Here is a 22140-nt window from a genome sequence, read left to right on the forward strand (position 1 = left end):
ATGCGGACCAGACAGTGGCCAGCCAATCGGAGGGCACAAGGAGACAGACAACCATTCACACTCGCACTCATACCTATGGGCAATTTAAAGTGTTCAATCAGCATACCCTGCATGTTGTTGAAAGGTGGACGGCAAGCAGAGTACCCAGAGAAAAACCACACAAGCCCCAGAAAAACATGCAAACTCCACATAGTGTCACAGGGGGTGCAGGAGCGTATCCCTAATCGTAACTATTGGTGGTCAGCCAATCACAGGGCACTGCTAGAAAGTTGTATATATTTTTAAAAATACACTACTATTTAAAAGTATGGAGGAAATTTTGTTTCTATTATTAAAAACACTAGAAAGTGTGTCCAATAAAGGTAGGTAGATAAAAAATATTATTCAATTCATTATAATGTTTAAAATACTTATTTACATTTATTTAATTACATTAAAATATAATTCAAACATATAAACGTCTAATCATTTCGTTCCCTAAAAAAGTTATTACAGTATTTTGATCGAACAGGATTTTACATAAAGTTTTACGGTTTAAAAAAAAAAAAAATCAAAGATGGCGGTGTGGATACCGCTGTCTTCCAAAATGTCACCTCACTCTCTGGGTTGTACTTTTCTACGGAGAGGACAGTATTCCTCCATAAAACTGATCAAATCCATATTATCATGTCGTAGACGAGGTGAGACGATTTATTGGTGAGTTTTTGTTTATGCTGTGGCTGTGTGCAAATTGTCTGTCCAAAATTTTAGACAACCCGAACATAAAAACACAGCCTTACTTGAGTTAAATCACACATTTAGTGAAAAATAAAGCTATAGCTTCCTTGTAAACTCAATGTGCTATTGTGCCTTTTATTGTTCTGTCATCTTTTATCTATAAACACACAAATTCCGAATAATGCAGATCGCCAGTAGTTTGTTTTAAGCAATGAAGCCAACTTTTCAAATGTTGCAGATTCGTTTAAACTCTGTACTGAAGTGTTTGTCTGTTTTACAAAGTTTATCAAATGGGTAGTATTTTTTAAATAGAATATCGCATAGTTACACCTGAAATTGTTTTTGATTTAAACACACTGCTCTCTGTCCTGTGTAAAATTTAGCTATATGTGATACCTCTACTTAAAAATGCTTTTACGCACGGAATATTCAGGTTATTATTATCAATCTAAGGAAATCAGACATCCAACTAAGTGTAAATATACATTAGGTATTCAGTATTTATATTTTTGTCGCGTTAAAGTTGTTTTCCTGACGCCTTGCTATGAAACCACTTTTGGAATAGATTAATTTTTACTTTGACTAGACTACAGGGGTGCTGTTGTGAACAAACTAGGACCATTACATTACAAGTAGACTGTCTTGGTTTTATTCCCCAATACTGCCACACTATTGGTCAAATTCCGGATACATAAAAATATAAGGCTTGTGCCGGTAAGGGTACCTTGCGTATTAACTGTGGAAATCAAATTATCTGTGTGTAACTAAGCAAAACCATGAAGTTACTTTTTCCCCAAATAAAACTATGCACAAATGTGAATTTTGTCTTGTGGTGTATCTCCGAGAAGGTTACGTTGTGGAAGCTCAGCGAGATGCTGAGACAAGCGGTGTCCTGGTCACACCATTGGAGCACTACAGTGGGCTCATCCGTGATGGGACCCTGCGGGAGGATGAGCACCAGAGAGCAGTGATGGTCAAGCTGGACCAGCTGCACAAAACACTCCATGGGTACAACAACACGCCTACATCAGTCTTTCAAAAGGTACTATGATTTAGTAGTTCAACAAAATTGCTGTCAATGGTACTGAACGACTCCTATTGGTTAACAATCAAAATGAACACAAGTTTACAAAAATCTTACTGTTCAAACTTTTAAGTAGATTTTTTTTTTTCTTTCTTCATATTGTAGTTTTTCGCCAAGCCAAAGCCTCCTAAGGGTTACTACATCTACGGCGATGTGGGTAAGAAACCGTGTAACCGTATCGTTTTTTTCTGCAATATCTAAAGGGATGTGTTATTTCAGGTACGGGTAAAACCATGGTTATGGACATGTTTTACTCACATGTGGAGACGGAAAAGAAAAAGCGGGTTCACTTTCATGGCTTTATGTTGGATGTACATAAACGTGAGTGCGCTTTTATTATTATTTAAACAGGGGACAAAATGGCTCATGTTATTGGTGCTTACCATGCAGGAATCCATCGTCTTAAGCAGAGTTTACCGAAGAGGAAAGCAGGAAAGATGGCCAAATCTTATGACCCCATTGCGCCAGTTGCTGAGGAAATCAGCGAGGAAGCCTCTCTGCTGTGCTTTGATGAGTTTCAGGTACCAACATCCTAATTTAGTGCCAACTGCTCTATCAGGGGCATTTAATAATTTTTGTTGTTGTTTAGTTGATTGATCTGTCTTCGGTCAATCACAAACATTTAACAAATCCTGTCCACTGATCGGTTGTGTAGATCTTTTTTTGCATTACTACACACTCACACACACCGAAAAATCCTATCTCAAATTAGGCTTGTATCTCAATGCAAATATTTGCTCTGAATTTTCCTTGTATCTCAAATTTTTGGTATGTTGGGACACTCATATGTCAAGGTATAACTGTACTGTTAGTCAATGCCTGTGATGAACATTCACATTAAAAAAAAGAGAAAAAAATGGCCTCACTTTACTGTTACTACTTTCTAACAAAACAAGATTGATTGGACTATTAAAGATGCATGCTGTTGTTTATGAAAGGAAAATCATCATTTGACTATCAATTCCAGGATTCATCTGGTTCATTTATCCCTGTTAACACCAGCCAATGATTTAATGCGATCATTTTCGTTATCGCATTATATCTCACTTTGTTATAATGTAAATATAGGTGACAGACATCGCTGACGCCATGATCCTCAAACAACTCTTTGAGAACTTGTTTCTCCATGGGGTGGTTGTCGTAGCGACATCCAATCGCTTCCCTGAAGGTAAGTACTTAGGAAAGTAGGAATTAAAGTATTTACTCAGATATCAGCCACATTTGACGGACATAAAAATGATGACTGAATCGACCCTCACACTTTCTTTCAGACTTGTATAAAAATGGCTTGCAGAGGGTCAACTTTGTTCCTTTTATTGCTGTACTGCAGGTAAGATGTCACGTTTTATATTTTCAAAATGCCAAATGATTCGAAATAACCACCCAGCCCTTCCTTGTAAATATTGTCCAGAAATACTGCCAAACTCTTCGTCTGGATTCAGGAATTGACTACCGCAAGAGGAATAGACCCTCTGCAGGGAAACTTTACTTCCTGTAAAAAGCCCGAGCATCATGCCAACAACATTTGTTTTATGATCAATATTTTCATAACTTCCATTTATTCTGTCATGTTCACATTAGTTCTAGTGAACCAGATGCAGAAAAGACACTTGATGAACTTTTTGACGAGCTGGCTTTCAAGCAGAATGACAGTAAGTCACCTTTTTGTTTTTTTCCTCATTTTATTGATTGGATTTATTTACAGCACTGAAAAGAGCACACAAGCACTTCATATATTCATATTTTGAAGATTAGAATTATGGAGTAATAATATTTCTATTTAATCCACAGTAACGCGGCCAAGGGTGCTAAACGTCCACAACAGGAAAGTGCGTCTGAACAAAGCATGTGGGACTTTATTGGACTGTACTTTTGAGGAACTGTGTGACAGAGTAAGGGTTTAAATAATTCAAATGGAAGAAAATTCAATGTATTGCGAATGGGCCAGCAGGCAAAAGTAAAATGTTTATTTTTTCATATCAGATCAGTTCGTTTTCCAACTTTCATTTTACCCTTGATTTTTTTCTCATATTATAATTGGCGTAAAATACTTTTTTTTTAAACAAAGAGTTAAATTGTTTTTTTCATCATCTGAATATGCTAAGTGAAACTAACCATTTTCCCTAAGACCCAGGGATTTAAATGAAATGCATGTTTGCTGTTTTAACACCGCTTTTTGTTAAAAAAAAAAAGGATTGGACGGATTTGAGGCATTGTTTGTTATCTACCAAACTAGGCTGAAATTCCATTAGGTTTGAACAATAAGATTTTGTGGCTTATCACCGAATTCAACCAGAAAGTTGTCTCTTAAACTTGCTCAGTCCTAGTATGTATTTTTATTCCAAAGTCTAATGGGTCTTTCTACCAGATGACAATTATTTGTGATATCTGTTACAATAAGTCGTGATTGATTTGTTTATGCTTTTAGCCTCTTGGTGCCAGTGACTACCTGGAGATTTCCCGTCTGTTTGACACAGTCTTCATCCGGCACATCCCACGCTTGACGTTAAACAAGAAAACGCAAGCCCGCCGACTAATCACTCTGGTGGATGCGCTCTATGACCACAAGGTTTATCTGACCACTTGCCTCGGAGTAAATAAACATTTTCAGAAATGCTAACATCATTGTGCATCCATTTGGTATTTCAGGTTAGGATGGTGATTCTTGCCGATCACCCGTTGGAAGAGGTGTTTGTCCTGGAAGGAGACCATAGCCACGATGAAAGTCACATCTTAATGGATGATTTAGGACTGAAAAGAGTAGGAACATCTGTGAACATTTGTCATGATATATAATCTGTTATTTGGACTGAGGGTTGGCAGTGAAATAATTTTCTAATCATCTACTAATTGATGATCAAATTCATTGACAACTATTTTTGATAGTTGATACTTTAGACTGCGGTGCCCAACTCTGGTCGTCATGGACAACTTTCAAGTCTATTTTCCACATCTTTCTACTCTCTACTACACCCAAATTAAATGATCATCTCATCAGGAATATGTCCAGAAGCATGATAATGCTCCTGATTTTTTCATTCAGGTGCATTGGAGGGGGGAGAGGTGGGAAAACAGATTCCATGTCTGCTCTTGAGGACCGGAGTTGGTGACCCCTGGTTTAGAGATATTGTTAACCTAAAGAAATGTCCAAATATTTTTAATAGTAAATATCCTGTTTTAGTTTGTTTATTTGTTTACATTTTCTTGACTAACAAAGAGAAAAACATATGCTATAATAATTTAGTAATTTAAAAACTGACCGGAAACAGATGTTTTTTCTGATTGGACTTAAAACAGAAAATGAAATGTCTGTTTTTGGACGGTAGTTTTTGTAAAATTTCGGCTTCAATTGTGTTGGTCAACTAATTAGTCAACTAAACGCAAATGCAATCACCAATTAGTCGAATCTCATGATAATAATTGTTTTAACCTTTTGGTAGTAAATGATCATGTTTCAGTGCTATGGGTGTTAATAGGAGGGCTATTGCTGCCAGCCTGGCGTTTGGGGGGGTATCACTGCCAGGCCATCTGAGTTCAAATGTAACGTTCGTCTATCGTGGCAAAAGATTTTATATTTCCACTTGTTTTTCTTTTCATCTAATGCACAATGATAAAAATATTGGATAATTGCTACACCGTCTGTCTTGTCAGGACGAGGCCAGCAATCTGTCCATCTTCAGTGGCGAAGAAGAGATGTTTGCCTACCAGAGAACTGTTTCCAGACTCACTGAGATGCAGAGTGAAGAATACTGGCTAGAGGGAGACCGCAGTCTAAAGACCAAAACCTAATGTAGTCCATATTTTTAATTCTTCATTTTTTTTTTATTTAAACATTTTTTTAAAAAATTCTAAAGACAATTATTTTGTAACTGAGAATATCAATGTAAAGAAAAGGGTTGTGGGGACATGTGCATATTTGCCAAAACTATTTTAGGTCTGTACTGTGCTGTAAAGAAAACCTAGGTTAAAGTGGTAATCTTGATAAAATTAAGTACTGTTTTAAAATTAATTTATGCTTGCTCTTTTTTAAAAGGGTAAACAATTTATCTAAAAAATGTTTTATGTTTAATACAAGTAAATGTAAAAATAATTATTAGGAAGTACGTATATTCCTAAAAAACGCAATTGTATCACAATATGTCAAATTTATTCTTAAATAAGATCACTTTTTTGGAAATGTAACATTATTTTGAAAATATTTCGTCTTTAAGATCAAATATATATACTAGCTAAAATTCTGGGTCTCAAAATACCCTTTAATATTTTAAAACAGATGGCTTTGTTCCATATTTCAAATCATTTTCATCATATACACAATACTATACATGTCTGTTGGACAATATATGCTTGTTGTATTGTCATCTATTACGCTGGCCAACATTTATATCGAAGTGCTGCATATTTATTTATTTTTAACTTATTCAATAAAAGTTTTGGTCACTGATTATAAACCTGTCAGCAATTTTTCCACATGGTTTGGTCTTGATGCAATTATCCAATATTGAAATTATTGGTACAAATATTCAGCATCACAACTCAAATTGAAATACTTATTCATTTTAATACATAAATAATGGTAAGATCATCGTCTCTCATTTGTGTGTTTCTCACATCTTTCTTACAAAATTGGGACATTTTGACCAATTTTAAAGCGTTTAGTTTAGGGGTGGGTAAACCGGTCCTTGAGGACTGCTGCAGGTTTTTGTTCCAACCGATCTCACTTGTAGGGCATCAGTTTGGTAAAAAAGATGTCCTCTTTATAGGTTGGAATGAAAACCTACACCCACCCTGGCCCATTGTGAAATTATTTACCCACCCCTTGTTTAGTTGCTTGAGGACAGAAGAACATATTAGAGAATTTACGTATAAAGTACTCTTCTAAGTATGAGATTTTAAACTTATGAAAAAATGTCTGGAACCAATTAATTTCTTAAGTAGATGTATGACTATATATCTATTGAAAAACTGCCAAGGTTACTCTCTCGCAGCTAATAAAGTTACAAAACACTTCATAAAGAGGATGGGAAAAAAAAGAAATCGTGGATCTGTCAAAATGTTCTCTACTAATTCAAAGTTATTGGACGTCTATCGCAGTCAACGGCTGCTAATTATTTGAGCACAATTTGCATCCAGCTGGGCATCCCCTCGGGAAGTCAAGTGATGACGTCACTGCTCCATACTGTCGCTTTAATTCGAAGCAGTGCAGAGGAGGAGGACGAGGAAGAAGAGGAGGTGCAGCAGTGGAATCCTGCCGTTGAATGAACGATTTGCATGTGCAAACATCACCGTGGAGGTCAAGTGCAGCTGGCCGGGGAGCCGCATTTCTGCAGCGGGGTGGAGGAGGACCGAGGAAGATGCACGAGAATGTGGTGGGAGGAAACGGTCAAGATGGCAGCGGAGTGACGTGTTAAATGCTTGCAGAAGAAAGCCAAGCCGAGCAGAGCGAGCCGCGGTATTTCATTTCCTCCGCCAAGTGTCCTTAGCATGCATTCCAGCAAATAGACTGCACCCGAAGCCCCCCCTCCTCTTCTCCGCTACCCCACACATTGATGGAATGCGACCCGAGTGACTTCCCGACCCGCTCATCCCCCACCGTGACATGGCTGAGCCCAGTGAGCCGAACGTGGAGATCGACCCGGACTTCGAGCCCCAAAAACGGCCGCGCTCGTGCACTTGGCCGCTGCCCCGTCCGGAGCTCGGCGCGGCGGACAAACCAGGCACGAACGACGCTGATGTCATCCCGGAGGAAGAGGATGATGACGAGGAGGGAGGAGCCGTGGGAGGCGGCGGTGCTCCCCGGGAGGCCATCGGGACTCTCGCGCCGAGCTCGCTCGCTCCCTCCGGCCTCCGTCTGGCCGCGCCGCCCCGCAGCGAGGAGGCCGCGGACGGCTCGCCGTCCTCCGCGCAACTGACGCAGGTCGCCGCCACCTCGCAGCAGCTGCGGAAGTCGTCCTCCCGGCGGAACGCGTGGGGCAACTACTCGTACGCGGACCTCATCACGCAGGCAATTGAGTCGTCCCCCGAGAATAGACTCACCTTGTCGCAGATCTACGACTGGATGGTCCGCTCCGTGCCCTACTTCAAGGACAAGGGGGACAGCAACAGCTCGGCCGGATGGAAGGTGAGCGAGCAAGCCCTTTCTGGAATGTACACCTGCATTGTCCTAAAATGGACTACAAATGATGGAAAATCAATTGGCAGTTTCCCAGAATTGCCAAAAAATCAACAGAAAGTGATCCAAAAAGAACAGAAATCAATACAAAACATTTGCATTCTGACACAATTTCTACAGAATTAGCTTTTTCTAAGTTCTAAATTTATTTATTTCCATATTTTCTTGATTCGTTAGCTGCCATTGACGTAACAGACATCCATCCAATCTGACTCAAAACTGGGAAAGGCTAGCAGGTGATGATCACTGCCAGAAATCCCAGTTTAAATGTCAGTGAAAGAGTTCAACTTAAATGTCATTGTGAGCAACTGCTTCTAGTTGTGTCTATTGGTGTTGATAACCCAGTTGAGATATTTTTACAATAACATCCACATGGTTCCATCATGGACAGTTTGGCATTTCCCATTTGATGTTGAGGATTATTGTCCACCCTGGAAAACTAATTCATCTGTCATGGAATCGAGACTGATGAGAGCTTTGCTGGATTTACATGGGAGAGAGCAAGAGCTAGAGGAAATCAGTTTGTAATCCTGTGCTGCATTTTTTCTTAAAGGAGCGCTGCACAATTTTGGGGGGGAGCATTCTGTAATTTCAGGTCTTTTCTATCCGTTTACCTTTGAAATAACACTAAGAAGCAGCTGAAGGTACCTCTAAATTTATTTGGATTATTTGCTAAATCTGGCTTTGGCTTTCAGTGTACTGTTTTAAATTCTCGGGGTGTTTGGTTCTTCCAACATAAAGTAATCCCTCGATTATCACGGGTAATGTAGACCAGACAGTGCCGCGTTAAACGAAAAACCGCTAAATAGGGTCACTCCTATTTAAAAAATAAATAAATAACATTTCAAAATTGTATTTTTTTTACTTCAGTGCTGAGTTCTAGTAGCAAGCAGAGTACAGGGGAGTGGCTTCTGCTTGCGGGGTTCAGCGTGGAATTCCACATTTTTATATACTTACAAAAAATATTTAATTACATAAAAATTTCCCCCACCCAGATAAAAAATGCACGATGTAGTGAAACCGCGGTATTTGAGGGATTACTGTACACACTTGGCACTCGGAATGTTTCACTGCCAAGATGACAGCGTGGCTACAAAAACTGCATCTGAACTATGGTTTCCCCAGAAATCTTGCAAAGGCAGTAAAGAAACTCACTGGCAGCCCACCATAACAGGAATGCTTTTTAAAGAGATTGCCCATTCAAAGTTCAACTTTATAAGTCGTTTGATTGGGCGAAGTAAATAAATAAATGAAGATGAGGCAAGAACAAATTTCTAAAAGGTTACACGTTCAACCTATACCCACTCAAACACTACTTATCGCCACCACATGTTGTAGTAGAGTAGACTGCAAGGCTACTCTTATTTGGTAGCATATATTTTTAATGATGATTATTTTTCTCTGTCCCGCCAAACCAAAGTTAAAAAAAGACTATAGTATGGAATTATTAGGGGATTTGAATTTAAATGGTAAAATTGGGGCAACCACACTCGCTTATATTTCACCTTAAATGTTCTGTTTTTTTTTTTTTTTTTGGTTTGTTTTACTGTAAATTTTGCTTTGTATTTGTGGCAGAATTCCATCCGGCACAATCTGTCCTTGCATACCCGCTTTGTGAAGGTCCAGAACGAAGGCACTGGGAAGAGCTCCTGGTGGATGGTCAACCCAGACGGCGGCAAAGCCGGTAAGGCACCGCGCCGACGCGCCGTCTCCATGGACAACAGCAAGTACATGAAAGGTGCCCGAGGCCGGGCCACCAAGAAGAAAGCTTCGCTGCAAGCCGCCCAGGACGGGGGGTCCGAAAGCACGTCGAGCCTCTCCAAGTGGACGGGTAGCCCCACGTCACGCAGCAGCGATGAGCTGGATGCCTGGACTGACTTCCGTTCCCGCACCAACTCCAACGCGAGCACTCTGAGCGGCCGTCTGTCCCCCATCCTGGCCAACCTGGAGCCGGACGAGACCCCCGACGACGACTCGCCGCTCTCCCCCATGCTGTTCTCCAGCCCCAGTAGCGCATCACCGTCCACGGGTGTCGGCAACCTCAACGATGGCCTGATGGATGACCTTCTGGACAACATCAGCCTGACGGCATCCCGTCCGGCCCCTCCCGACGAGGACGACGACACGGGGGGTTCCGTCTTTACCTTCGGCAGCCCGGTCGGGAGCTACGTGCCCAGCCCGCTTTTCAGCCCGCCGTCCATCACCGCCCTGCGCCAGTCGCCCATGCAGACCATCCAGGAGAACAAGCAGACCAGCTTCTCCTGCACGGCACACCTCACCCTGCAGGACCTCCTCAGCCTGGACTCTGGTAACGTCTTGCTCACCCAGTCCGACCCGCTCATGTCACAGGCCAGCGCCGCCGTGTCCATGCAGAACTCTCGCCGCAATTCGCCCCTTCTGCGGAAAGACCACGCCTCCTCCTCCGCCGCTCAGCCGCAAATTCCATCTGGAAATGGCCTCAAGTCCCCCGGCAAGAGCTCACCGCCCTCCCCCGGCCCAGACCGCTTCCCTGCCGCCGATCTGGACCTGGAGGTGTTCAATGGCGCCTTGGAGTCCGACATGGACTCCATCATCCGCAACGAGCTGATGGAGGCCGACTGTCTGGACCTCAGCTTCGACCCCGCCCGCAACGCCAACGTCAAACCGGGGGGCTTCGAGCAGACATCGAGCTGGGTCCAGAGCTGAGGGGTCCGGAAGTAGACCCTGCTATTAAGATGTTCAGTTGGATTTATGTCATTTCATTTTTCCATCGTGGAGGTGAATGAGTTACATTCATGACGGCCAATAATGGCGACCGACGTCCAATCCATTTCATCCGGGAGGTTGAGAATGACAAAATTTCACAAACCAGTTTGTGGGCATAATTTCGTGAAAGAAATTTGCTGCAAAAATCTTGGATGGAACTTTGTGATTGATAGTTGAAATCGTGAATGAACAAAAAGTTTGCCATCATAGGTTGGTGAATCAATGTCGTGTGAATCGAAGTTCATGAGGTCCTTCGTGAACTTTGGTAACAAGAGCTCGTGAAGTTGTGGATGAACAAAAATTTGCAACCAAAGCTTAGTGAACTGAAGTTTGGGATCACAAGTTCGTGACGTCTTTTGTGAATCAACATTGGGGAAGTCATTCATGAACGAATGTTCATAAAAGTCGGTGAATGTTCAGAAACAAGTGCTAGTAAAGTTGTTCATGAACAAAAGCGCACCACCAAGGGTTTGGGAACATTAGCTTGTGATGTCTTTTGTTAATGAAAGTGTTTTGGGACCAAAAGTTCAAAAAAATGCAAGTTCCTTAAGTCATTCAATGAATGAAAGCTGGTGACCAATAGTTTGTCAGCTTATCTTCATAGTTTAAGTTCGTCAACAAAATTTGCGAGTTGGTTGAATAAATGATTGCTATAGGTCAAGTAAGGATTGGACGTCAATCACCATTAATGGCAGCCATTGCGTTAAGGAGTGTAGCCATTGAATTTTGTTTTTGTGTACTGAACTCACAAGTCTTTATACACACAAAACAGATCAATGAACCTGAGCAACTTGGCATAACTGGAACAAAAGTTGTATTCGTCTCAGGGAAGTTCTCTCACATCAACATTTTGCCAAACCTGGGCCAAGAGCTCGTTTACAAAAAGGAGGATACTTGATACTGTTTTTTTTTGTTGTTGTTTTCTTAGTTTGATGACAATGTTGTAGTTCCATTGACGGTGATGGACGTCAGTGTCACAGAATAAGTTTTAGGGGGAAAAAAAAGTCCAATTTCCAGCATGTATAAGAACGACATGAGGAAAAGCATTGGCTTATTCGGTATTAGATTAGAATATTCAATTGTTGTTCTGATGCATATGGGTTAGTTTTTATTTTGTTTGCATAAGGATTGTAGTATTGGAACTTTATTTCTTACCATTTGACTTTTTTTGTAATACGGCATTTTTATTTAATTAATGAGTATGGATTTTTGTACCTGTGTTCAGAAAATGCACTTTTTTTAGGGTGTTGCATCACATTCAAATGTTATCCTTAAATTTCATCTTTTTCTTGTTACGTTGCATTGATTTTTTTTGTTTACCTTCAATTAAGGATGACTATTTTTTTAATGGGAATTATTGCACAACCTTCACAACTTTTGTTTTTATCATATTATGACTTCACATTTTTAAGTTTTTTTCCCCCCTCACTATTATTACACTTTTTTGTCAAATAATATAGTATAGTTATATCCTTTTATTCTTGGATTTCACATTTTTCATCTTTATTCTGTACATCAGTGCATGGTTGAGTAATATTTGGAAATATTTTCCCAACATTATATTTAAGTTAAACTTTTCCCATTGTTTACACCTGTACTCTTGTTAAATTTGACAACTTTACAATTTTATGACCTTATTTTTCTACTAATACATTTTTGCAATTTTCTTCTGCTAATACTCAAACATTTTCAAACAGTATTCTTTTTTCCCAACTGTGGTACACCTTTTTTCCAGTCAAACATTTTTACTGTATTTGCAAACTGCATTTATATTTGACACTTAAAGACATCCATGTTAATTTCTTACATTCTCAAAAAAGAGTTATTTGCCTTATTTCTTTTTTTAAATATTGTGCATTCATTCTCATAAATTCCTTCAATTTCAGAAATGTTTTTGGCCATGATTGCAAAATTATGATTTCCATTTAATTTTTCTGGACTCTACTTTGAGTAGTCTTGTACATTTGTTAAAAGCTGTAAGTTGACCATGAAAACATTCACTGCCATGAACAGTGATATTTCTATATTTGACTGCAAAGGCGAGCATTTGAATGATTATTTCATTTAATCACAAGCTTCCATGTATTGAACTTGCTCATTCACATACTTTTTGGGGCGAACTCTCATTCACTGAACTCGTTTATGAACATTTGTTCACAACATTTTTGTTTGTAAACATTCATTCATTGAAATTGTTCCCATTCACATCCTTCCTTCGTTAAATGTGTTCACAAGCTTTCGTTCAAGTACGAGTTTACGAACATTTGTTCATTGAAGTAGTTCACAAACTTTAGTTTGCAAATTTTAGGTAAAACACAATTTAAATTACATTTACAAACTTTTCTTCACTAACTTTTGTTCTTTCAGGTTGTTCACATACTTGAGTTCCCCAATTTGTTAAACAATTTTTGTCCATGAAGTCGTTCACATACTAAAGCAAGGGTGCTAAACTCCAATCTTTGGGGGGCCCGATCCAATCTGTTTTCCAAGTCTCCCTCCACGAACACACCTGAATCAAATAATCAGGATCGTTATCTGGACAACTTGCTGATGAATTGATCATTTGATTCAAGTGTGTTGGTGGAGGGAGACATTGTAAACCGACTGGATAGGGACCCTCGAGGAAGGCAGTCGAGCACCCCAGTACTCGAGCATTCACCAACTGTCATTGGCCAGTAGCACTAATAACCCCCTTTGCACACAAATTTAAGTTGAACCTATGTTCAATCAAAATTCATGCTTTGGGGCCAAGTGTAGAAACCGCAGTGTTAGTCGGAGAAAACCCACGCAGGCACGGAACCCTCCGTCTGTTTACTGTCAGGCGGATTTGATAAGCACTTGTTCAACGTGCCGCCACAAAAACAAAATACACAGTTCAGTTCACGTTCGCCCCAAAAAGTCAACTACTTCATGAACTTATGTTGATCAAATTTGTTCATTAAACAATAATCCCCTAGGTTCAAATGAATTGTACATCTATCGCCATCAATGAATACCTTCAGATGTCTTTAACATTGACCCAACCGGGGAGAGAATCGAGACCAAACTTACCGTATTTACTCCCATACAAGCCGCATTTGTTGAACAAAAGAATATGCCTGAATAGAGGGTATGGTTTATGCACATGCGGCATGCACGAAATTGCAAGATGACAACGCCATAACACTAAGTTACAAATATTGCAGTAATATGAACCATCGAATAAAATCGAGACATCTCGACTTAGATATCCATACGGTTTCCACAACATCTTAAACATCTTGTAAGAAAATTGTAATTTCTGTCATTAGAAAGCATCAGGTTCTCATTAGGATAGATTTTTTTTTTAAATTGAATAATTTGATATTTTGCATCTACAAAGACAGGCATATTAACTTCCTTATGATATTGACCCTAATAATATGCTTTTGACCCTAATAATATGCTTTTGACCCTAATAATATGCTTTTGATTCATACAGTATCTTATAAATACTATGTGTGATGATTTTTCTGAAGATTTTCCCTTCAAAGAAACACATTTGTACTCATTAAAACCATGAATATGGAGGTGAAAATTGTGGGCGGCTTATACATGAGAAATTGAAAAATTATTATTTTTTAAAGCAATTTTAAAGGTGGGGCATTTACGTGCGGTCGGTTTATATGCGAGTAAATGCGGTAACTGTATAAATGTATACTTTTGTTTACTTAGATGCCTCCCCACCATTATGTCACTTGTAGAGCGAATAACTAATATGTTAATGAGCGTGAAGGCAGCCTTCAAAAGGAGTTTGCGGTTGTTTGGTGCTAAAAATAAAGTAGGGTAAGCGTGATATAGCAAGACCCCCCTCCCCCCATCCTATCGCCCACTATTGTCAGAGCCATTGTTGCCATTTCAAGACAATATCTCATGTTGCCAAACGTTTCTGTGTAGACGTGGCTAGAATTAGGCTGTAGAATTAAAAAGCAGAGCTGTAATGAGGGCAAAAAATTAAAATATATGATTATTTGTAGGAAAATAAGGACGTTTTATTTATTCCAGGTGTTGATTTGTTGCCGGTATTTCAGTCCATTGTGGTTTTTGCCAATGTCGCGAAAGACAGTGCATGTAAATAAAGTTTCCAGAACAGCTACAGCAAATGTCATTTGTGTGTGTGTGCGTTGACATATGTCACTGGTGTGAAAGTAAAGGCCCAGGGGCCAAATCGGACCCGCCGGATCATTTTGTGTGGCCCGAGAAAGTAAATTTTTTTTAGGATCAAAATTCAAATGAAGATTTTTGCTGTACATTATATTTCCTGATTTTCCCCTTTTTAAATACATCACTGCAATTTTTAGATCCATTTTTTTCCTTTTGTGATTTTAGTTTAAAAAGCATAAAAATAAATAACGACTTTTTCCACTTTAATATTGAACATAAAAAAATATTTTGTTTTTCTTTTGAAATGAAAAACAAATGATTAAAAGACTTGACCTTTTTAAGAAAAAAAAAGCTCAAATAAACATTATTTTAGACCTATAAAAACGGAATATTTGGGGCTTCCGTCCATTTCTTTTAATCCGATTTTATTTAAGATATTATACCTAAAATGGTCTGGTTCACATTAAATTGAGTTGACGTTATAGTACGGCCCGTGAACCAACCCGAGTTTGACACCCATGGTTTATAAGGTTTTTGAGGACATTTGACGAGTGGGGACCTCGGCTACAGGAATGCTTGATAATATGGGGACTATGGAGAAAATCTCCAGAAACCAGGGATTGTACCTAATGTTCTTTGTTCCCTCCATTTTTTAAATTATTTCACTGTGACGTAATTGCTGTGATTTTATTTCAAGGTAATGCCAATGTACCCATTATCAACTTTCCTGGTGTTTAAATGCATGTGTGTACGTGATGCACACGCGTGTAAAAAAAAATTTGAATCTCCCTGGGGGATTGCAGGTGAAGCGGGGATGGCTTTTCCGATTCGCCATCTGCGTTTGAGCTCCCGGCCAACCACGGTGCTGTATCCGAGAGGAACTCGGCAAGGCGGGAAGCTGAGCGGTGCATATTTTTACACATTAAGGTGGAGTTTGGTTGGTTGTTGCCATGGAAGCAAGTGGTGAATTTTAACTCCTTGACCACCAATGAACTGGGAGAGGCTAGCGGCAATCGTTTGATCGCTGCCTGTCCTCCCGTTTCAAAGGCATTGAACGTCTATTGCAGAGAATACTGCCCAGCGATTGGCTGACATCAGATTCAGGGTGTGCCCTTTAACTGAAATAGGCTCCAGCACCCCCCAACATTTAAGAAAAAGAATGAAGAGTAAAAGTTGTTTATTTTGGCAATTTAGCGCAAAAGACGAAACCAACACACTTTTTGAGCTATTATGCGCAAATTTACATATCCCAGGCAGTTTCATGTCATATATTTGCTGATTAAGATTTCCATCCCGTTAAAACCACTAACTGAAAAACCGAATTAAAAATAAAAAGCTGTGAAAAGCATGTTGGAGGTGGGTAATTCGAAACACATGCAAAAGAGTCCTGTGCCTTTAGGAAGTCAATCTTAAATTGGCTCAGAAGAGTTCCGACATGGGGAAGACTGTTAATCTGACAGGATATTCTAATTTTATGTTTAGTACCGTATATGACCTTGAACCCTTCGATGTCAGCTCTGCGCGGGTGGCGCCCCGGTAGCTGTGGCATAGAGGCAGGAAACAGTCCCAGCCTGAATCTGGAAAGTCTGTCCATGGATGTGGTGGCCCGAAATGTGTTGGGCCGTTTGATTGATGGAGATGGCTCGGTTGAGGTGGAGGTGCAGTGGTGCTACCTGTTGGCCATGAGGGTGGACAGTGGTGTCCCGATTCAGGGTGACCATGTGCGAAGACTCGACCCGCGGTTCGCCCAGCATCTGGATGGGGCTGATTTGCGATGACGAAACAGGGACAGAGCTGATGTTGTCCTCTGTGACCACAAACCGGAGCTCCTGGTCTGAGCCTGGTGCCAGTTGATACTATAAGGAGGTGAGAGCCAAAAATTAAATCAAAAACTATAAAATAAACTGTTATCCATTTTTATTTATTACAAAATTCTAGATACGAATGTTCTTTTATTATATTCTTATATTATATATATATAAGGCGACCTTGCGTTTTTGATGACTCATTTGGGCAATTGTTCAATTCGAACACAGAAAATGAGGACTTTGATGGATTTTTGGGAGACAATGAGTGAGTACATTATAAAATGGCTAAGTAAAGTACAGCTGAACTCAGTTTTGCTTCCATTGTGTTTTTAAAAACGTGTTTTTAGCATGTATGTTTAAGCTAGTGTATGTTTTGCCATGCCTGGCTGCGTCTTTTTTAACGGTGCGGCCTTTGTGTGTGTCAAATACAGAAATATCACTCGTTACTGACACTGCGGCTTAAAATGTGATGCGCCATATAGTCGTGAAAATACGATATATTTAATTTGGATTTTATGACTAAGTAATATACCCTCGGTTAGAGCAAATGAATTGGAATTTTTCTTCACTCAATCATGACCCAAAAAAAATCAAGGTCCTTGAAATTAGAAGAAAACCTTGACACCACTGCTTTAAAGTGACTACTATGAGTTGCTGGTTTCCTCAACTTACCTCTGCCTGTATGCCGCCACCGGTGCCAGGGCGTCCCCTGTCCGGTGGCGTATCTGACACCCTTTCCTTGTTGTGGCTGTTGATGTGCGTCTTAAGGTTGTCGAGTCGCGTAAAGGAGAGTCCGCATGCGGAGCAATTGAAGGGCTTCCTGCCCGAGTGTGACGCCACGTGTCTGCGGTGTGCGCTGCAATCAGAGAAGGACTTGTCGCACATGCTGCAGCGGTACGGCTTCTCGCCCCTGTGGGTCGACACAGGAATTTTTTTTCAATTTCAAGTGCCATATTTTACGGACTACAAGTTACATAGTAATAGTAGTAAGAACAATAGTAGTAGCAGTAGTAGTAGTAATAGCAATAGTAGTAGTAGTAAGAACAATAGTAGTAGTAGCAATAATAATAGTAGTAGTAAGAACAATAGTAGTAGTAGTAGTAGTAATAGCAATAGTAGCAGCAATAGTAGTAGTAGCAATAGTATTAGCAGTAGTAGTAGTAGCAATAGTAGTAGTAGTAGTAGCAATAGTAGTAGTAGTAGCAATAGTAGTAGCAGTAGTAGTAGTAGCAGCAATAGTAGTAGCAATAGTAGTAGTAGTAGCAATAGTAGTAGTAGTAGCAATAGTAGTAGTAGTAGTAGCAATAGTAGTAGTAGTAGCAATAGTAGTAGTAGTAGCAATAGTAGTAGTAGTAGCAATAGTAGTAGTAGTAGCAATAGTAGTAGTAGTAGCAATAGTAGTAGTAGTAGCAATAGTAGTAGCAATAGTAGTAGTAGCAGCAGCAATAGTAGTAGCAATAGTAGTAGTAGTAGCAGCAATAGTAGAAGCAATAGTAGTAGTAGTAGCAGCAATAGTAGTAGCGATAGTAGTAGCAGCAATAGTAGTAGAAATAGTAGTAGCGATAGTAGTAGCAGCAATAGTAGTAGCAATAGTAGTAGCAATAGTAGTAGCAATAGTAGTAGCAATAGTAGTAGTAGTAGCAGCAATAGTAGTAGCAATAGTAGTAGTAGTAGCAATAGTAGTAGCAATAGTAGTAGCAATAGTAGTAGCAATAGTAGTAGCAGTAGCAGCAATAGTAGTAGCAATAGTAGTAGCAATAGTAGTAGTAGTAGCAATAGTAGTAGCAATAGTAGTAGTAGTAGCAGCAGCAATAGTAGTAATAGTACTTCATAAAACGCATCTTTTGATCTGGAGCTTTTGAGACCAGACATTGGTTTCTCAACTTGTGAGTGCGAAACTATGTGCAGATAAAGAATAGGTTCATTGGTATTCAGTGGTTTTAGTGGGTGATATTCTATTTGAGGGATGGCTCATAATGTGGGAAAACACAGCATATAAATTCCGGATATCTTTCAATGGCTGTCATTGACGGCAATACACATCTAACCTATTTGGACTCCCAGCCTAAAGGAACTGGACGTCTATCATTGTCAATGTCCACCAACGCTCAGTCGCTTACCTGTGTATTCGGATGTGTGTCTGCAAGGTGCTCTTCACAGAAAAACACTTCCCGCAGATCTCGCACGTGAATGGCTTTTCACCTTTCGTAAAAGAGGTCATCAAACTCATGCAGGATGTCAGCAGACGATATGTTAATTGGGAGTTATACCAGTGTGAGTGCGCAGGTGCTTTTTCAGCTGGGCTGTATCCAAAAACTTGCGTTGACACAGAGCGCACTGTGGAAAAGATTTGCCTGCAACCAACAAAAATGATAATTACAGTATTTTTCAGACAAGAGCCTTACTTTTTTCACTTTCAGTAAACCTTGTGGGTTAAATCCTGAAACAACTTTTTTATTGATTATTATCGCGGTTCAGAAAATGAGATGACAGACCATCTTAAGTCTACAAATACAATACAAAGACTCCAACTGACCTGTGTGGACCCGATAATGATTTCTCAGCTGCCTCTTCTGCGTGAAGCTCTTTTCACATTTATCGCAGCAGAACGCCTTGTTGTCTAAGAGACAATACAGTTGCAGGATGGGAGTGGCACACACACACCAGGAATGTGGGAAACCGTAGCGTTGTACCTTGGTGGAGGTTCATGTGCTCCGTTAGGCTGTGTTTGGTGGCCAGGGCCTTGGAGCAAATGCTGCACACAAAAGGTGTCTCTCCCGTGTGTTTGCGCTGGTGGACCAGCAGAGTGTGCTTTTGCGTGAATGCCGCGCCGCATGCTTGACACGAAAATGGCTTTTCACCTGGGAGGAGTAATGACATCACTTCCTGCACGTTGCTAAAGCATATATGTAAATATAAATGTATTATATCCTTTTATTCACTGAGTTGGCAATACAATTTAAAAGTAATACTTAATTTGCAAGTGTGTGTTTGTTGGCGTAGTTAGAAGTACGCATGTGGAAGGACTTTTTTTTTGGCCTTCCCACTTGAAGTAAATTGGACATCAACCACCATTAACGGCACAGAAAATTGATTTGCTGCCAGTCTACCTAATTCTAATACATTTAAAATGTATCGCTGTCAATAGCTAATTAGAATTATAATTTATTGACAACAACAACAACACAATGCAATGCTCCGCCCAGTGCTCATAGAGACATTACATGAGGCAGTTGCGGGGAGAAATACAGTACCCATAATGTTCTTATGAGCAGTCTCTCGCATCCGCTGTCTGCTCGTATATCAAAACTTGTCTCGTATCTCAAGACAAATATTTGCTGGAAATTTTACTCATATCTCAAATTGCCTATATGTCAGGGCACTCGTATGTCGAGGTACTACTGTAGTTATATATATTTTTGGTCATGTACAAATGTACAGTTTCTGTGTTATTCTGTCTTTTAACTGATCAATAGATGAATGAAAATTAGGGGAGCAAGAACAAAATAGTTTTTTTTCACAAACTAGAGAGACAATGAAAACTTCATTTAGAATTAAAAACATTGGAGTGACACAAACGCACATCACATAACAGAAAAAAAATGATGTAGTTTACCTGTGTGCGTGCGTTGGTGAATCTTCAGGAAGAGATGATTTTTGAAGCCCTTGCCACAGTCATGACACCTGATCTCAATGTCCGGGGTCTTACTCTTCTTGCACCGCTTGGCTGTTTCTCCCCCTCCTATAGAAACGTCTCCTCCCACCCTATAAGCGTCGTACTTGACAGGCGGTATGATCTTGCGTCTCTCCGAACGACCACGCCACTTTGCTCCTCCTTCGTCTTTATCTACTGTTGCTTTTTCGGCAACGGCGTCGCAGGAGGGACTCTTCTTCCTTCGTTTTCTGACTATCGGGCCGTTCTCGACGCTCGCCGTCTTGCGTTGTGGCGTGGTGTGCAGTGCCTCCACGAGGTCGCCCACTTTCAGCAGCTGGGCGGCGGCTAGGAGTTGATCGCCGGTGCCCTCTTCGACACACACCTGTGAGCTGTAAATGAACTCTAGCACGGCAGCACAGGCGGTTGCCGCCACACCGTCCAGCCGGCATGTGGTGCTATTGTCGGAAGTGAAGAGCTGTGAAAAGTAGTCACTGCTTGCTGCCAACACTGCTTTGTGCGCCCTAAAGCGTTCGGCATCCACCAGAAGGGTGATGTCGCACAACACATCATGCTGCCGCAGGCAGGCCAATTTGCTGAGGATACGTGTCTTGTAGGAGGGAGACGAGGCCATCAGTGTCATCTTCTTCACTGTTGAGGAAATAAAATTTAAAAAAAGACATTAAAATATGAATTACAGCAGTGTTTCCCAACCTTTTTTGAGCTGCGGCACACTTTTTACTTCGGAAAAAATCTCAAAGCACAACACTCGCTGAAAATCTTCTTTCTATTATTTTATGTATTTATTTATTTTAAATTTTATTTCTTATTTTTTTAAATGATTTTTACATTTTTGATTATTTTTTTCTTGTTAAAGGTTTTATTATCAGGAAATAAACAATCCCACCCAAAGCCATTTGCATTGCAGAGACACTACTTCACTGCTCATTTCTGTGGTATGTTAGGGTAAGTGTTGCACGACTACCAAGTGCCATTCAAATTGAATCCTCGCAAATGATCAACAACACGTCCAAAATGGTGAAGTGGTGTGCCTATGTCATACGCATTTGACACAGGGGACTCCAAAAGTTTATCTGGGTTGCTTTTCCATTCCAAAACTAAATGGATTACGGTTGTGTTAATCAATCTGGACATACTGCATCACTCCCGAAAGTAAACAAGCATACATATACATGTTAAATTGTTAAGATTAAGCCAAACTCGGAAGCTAACTAGCGAGCTGTCATGCCTAAACTTTATGTAAAACAATAATATACATAAAACTGCCGTTTAATACAATGTTATAGCAGTTTTTAATGCTGTTGAGCGGCATTGGTTATTTTAAATCGTCTTGGTCGCATTTTTATTTTATTTATTTATTTATTTTACTGACCTAATTATTGAAGAAAGACTAATCACATAATTTAAAACAAAAACCAACGAACAAACAAAAAATAAAATAAAAATATTTTCATCAGACACAATAGTGGGAAACCTCATTCAAAGGAATTTGCAGATCAAAATACGCGCGCAACTTTTCACATTTGCAAAAAATAATACAAATGCTGCAATAGCACGAACACAACACCCACTTGGCCCCTTTCAGAAAAATAAAAATCTTAAAAATTTAAAAGCATGAACTACCTTTGCCTGACGAAGGATTAGTTGGAAAAGCCACTGTTTTTTAGTAATATAAAGTGATAGCGAGCTGTCAGGAACTTACCGCACTGTTGCTAACCGGAAGAAGACTGATGAGTTATCGCGAGACATGCGACAATGACGAGACTTCCCCAGGAACGGATTTGCATACACTCTGAAGTTCCTTTATAAAAAAATTAAA

The 22140-nt window shown here is 40.0% G+C and overlaps 3 protein-coding genes across 4 annotated transcripts; 2 read left to right on the forward strand and 1 right to left on the reverse strand.

The window, feature by feature from the left end:
* Window positions 1–550: 550 nt before the first annotated feature.
* Window positions 551–5637, forward strand: afg1la (AFG1 like ATPase a). 2 transcript variants are annotated; one of them, XM_077731315.1, is made up of 13 exons: window positions 551–680; window positions 1566–1759; window positions 1907–1958; window positions 2021–2122; window positions 2192–2322; window positions 2870–2969; window positions 3073–3131; window positions 3213–3295; window positions 3383–3453; window positions 3593–3693; window positions 4230–4370; window positions 4451–4561; window positions 5453–5637. In XM_077731315.1, exons 1-13 carry the CDS (start codon window positions 557–559, stop codon window positions 5588–5590), a joined length of 1407 nt encoding a protein of 468 aa, XP_077587441.1. In that variant the 5' UTR covers window positions 551–556; the 3' UTR covers window positions 5591–5637. The 2 variants fall into 2 exon arrangements, with proteins under 2 accessions (XP_077587441.1, XP_077587442.1); XM_077731316.1 differs by having other exon boundaries at window positions 555–696.
* Window positions 5638–6966: 1329 nt separating this feature from the next.
* foxo3a (forkhead box O3A) lies at window positions 6967–14953 on the forward strand. The gene is made up of 2 exons (XM_077731331.1): window positions 6967–7922; window positions 9549–14953. The coding sequence occupies exons 1-2, from the start codon at window positions 7401–7403 to the stop codon at window positions 10656–10658; spliced, it is 1632 nt and encodes a 543-aa protein (XP_077587457.1). The 5' UTR covers window positions 6967–7400; the 3' UTR covers window positions 10659–14953.
* A 259-nt stretch (window positions 14954–15212) lies between these two features.
* zbtb24 (zinc finger and BTB domain containing 24) lies at window positions 15213–22124 on the reverse strand. Its single transcript, XM_077731594.1, has 8 exons — window positions 22024–22124; window positions 20265–20951; window positions 19342–19509; window positions 19185–19268; window positions 18919–19002; window positions 18769–18850; window positions 17321–17558; window positions 15213–16696 (listed from the first exon to the last, which is right to left on the reverse strand). Exons 2-8 carry the CDS (start codon window positions 20941–20943, stop codon window positions 16352–16354), a joined length of 1680 nt encoding a protein of 559 aa, XP_077587720.1. The 5' UTR covers window positions 20944–20951; window positions 22024–22124; the 3' UTR covers window positions 15213–16351.
* Window positions 22125–22140: the final 16 nt, after the last annotated feature.

Source organism: Stigmatopora nigra, chromosome 13, assembly GCF_051989575.1.
Source record: "Stigmatopora nigra isolate UIUO_SnigA chromosome 13, RoL_Snig_1.1, whole genome shotgun sequence".
NCBI lineage: Eukaryota > Metazoa > Chordata > Actinopteri > Syngnathiformes > Syngnathidae > Stigmatopora > Stigmatopora nigra.

What these genes read in the sequence shown, in the direction of transcription:
- afg1la (XM_077731315.1), top strand. Translation starts at nt 557, where the DNA reads ATGGCGGTGTGGATACCGCTGTCTTCCAAAATGTCACCTCACTCTCTG. An exon ending in CTACATCAGTCTTTCAAAAG is followed by an intron (nt 1,760 to 1,906) that starts GTACTATGATTT and finishes TTCATATTGTAG; the next exon opens with TTTTTCGCCAAGCCAAAGCC. An exon ending in GGCTTTCAAGCAGAATGACA is followed by an intron (nt 3,454 to 3,592) that starts GTAAGTCACCTT and finishes TTTAATCCACAG; the next exon opens with TAACGCGGCCAAGGGTGCTA.
- foxo3a (XM_077731331.1), top strand. Translation starts at nt 7,401, where the DNA reads ATGGCTGAGCCCAGTGAGCCGAACGTGGAGATCGACCCGGACTTCGAG. An exon ending in ACAGCTCGGCCGGATGGAAG is followed by an intron (nt 7,923 to 9,548) that starts GTGAGCGAGCAA and finishes TATTTGTGGCAG; the next exon opens with AATTCCATCCGGCACAATCT.
- zbtb24 (XM_077731594.1), bottom strand. Translation starts at nt 20,943, where the DNA reads ATGACACTGATGGCCTCGTCTCCCTCCTACAAGACACGTATCCTCAGC. An exon ending in GCACCTGCGCACTCACACTG is followed by an intron (nt 18,851 to 18,918) that starts GTATAACTCCCA and finishes CTTTTACGAAAG; the next exon opens with GTGAAAAGCCATTCACGTGC. An exon ending in GTGGCGGCATACAGGCAGAG is followed by an intron (nt 16,697 to 17,320) that starts GTAAGTTGAGGA and finishes ACCTCCTTATAG; the next exon opens with TATCAACTGGCACCAGGCTC.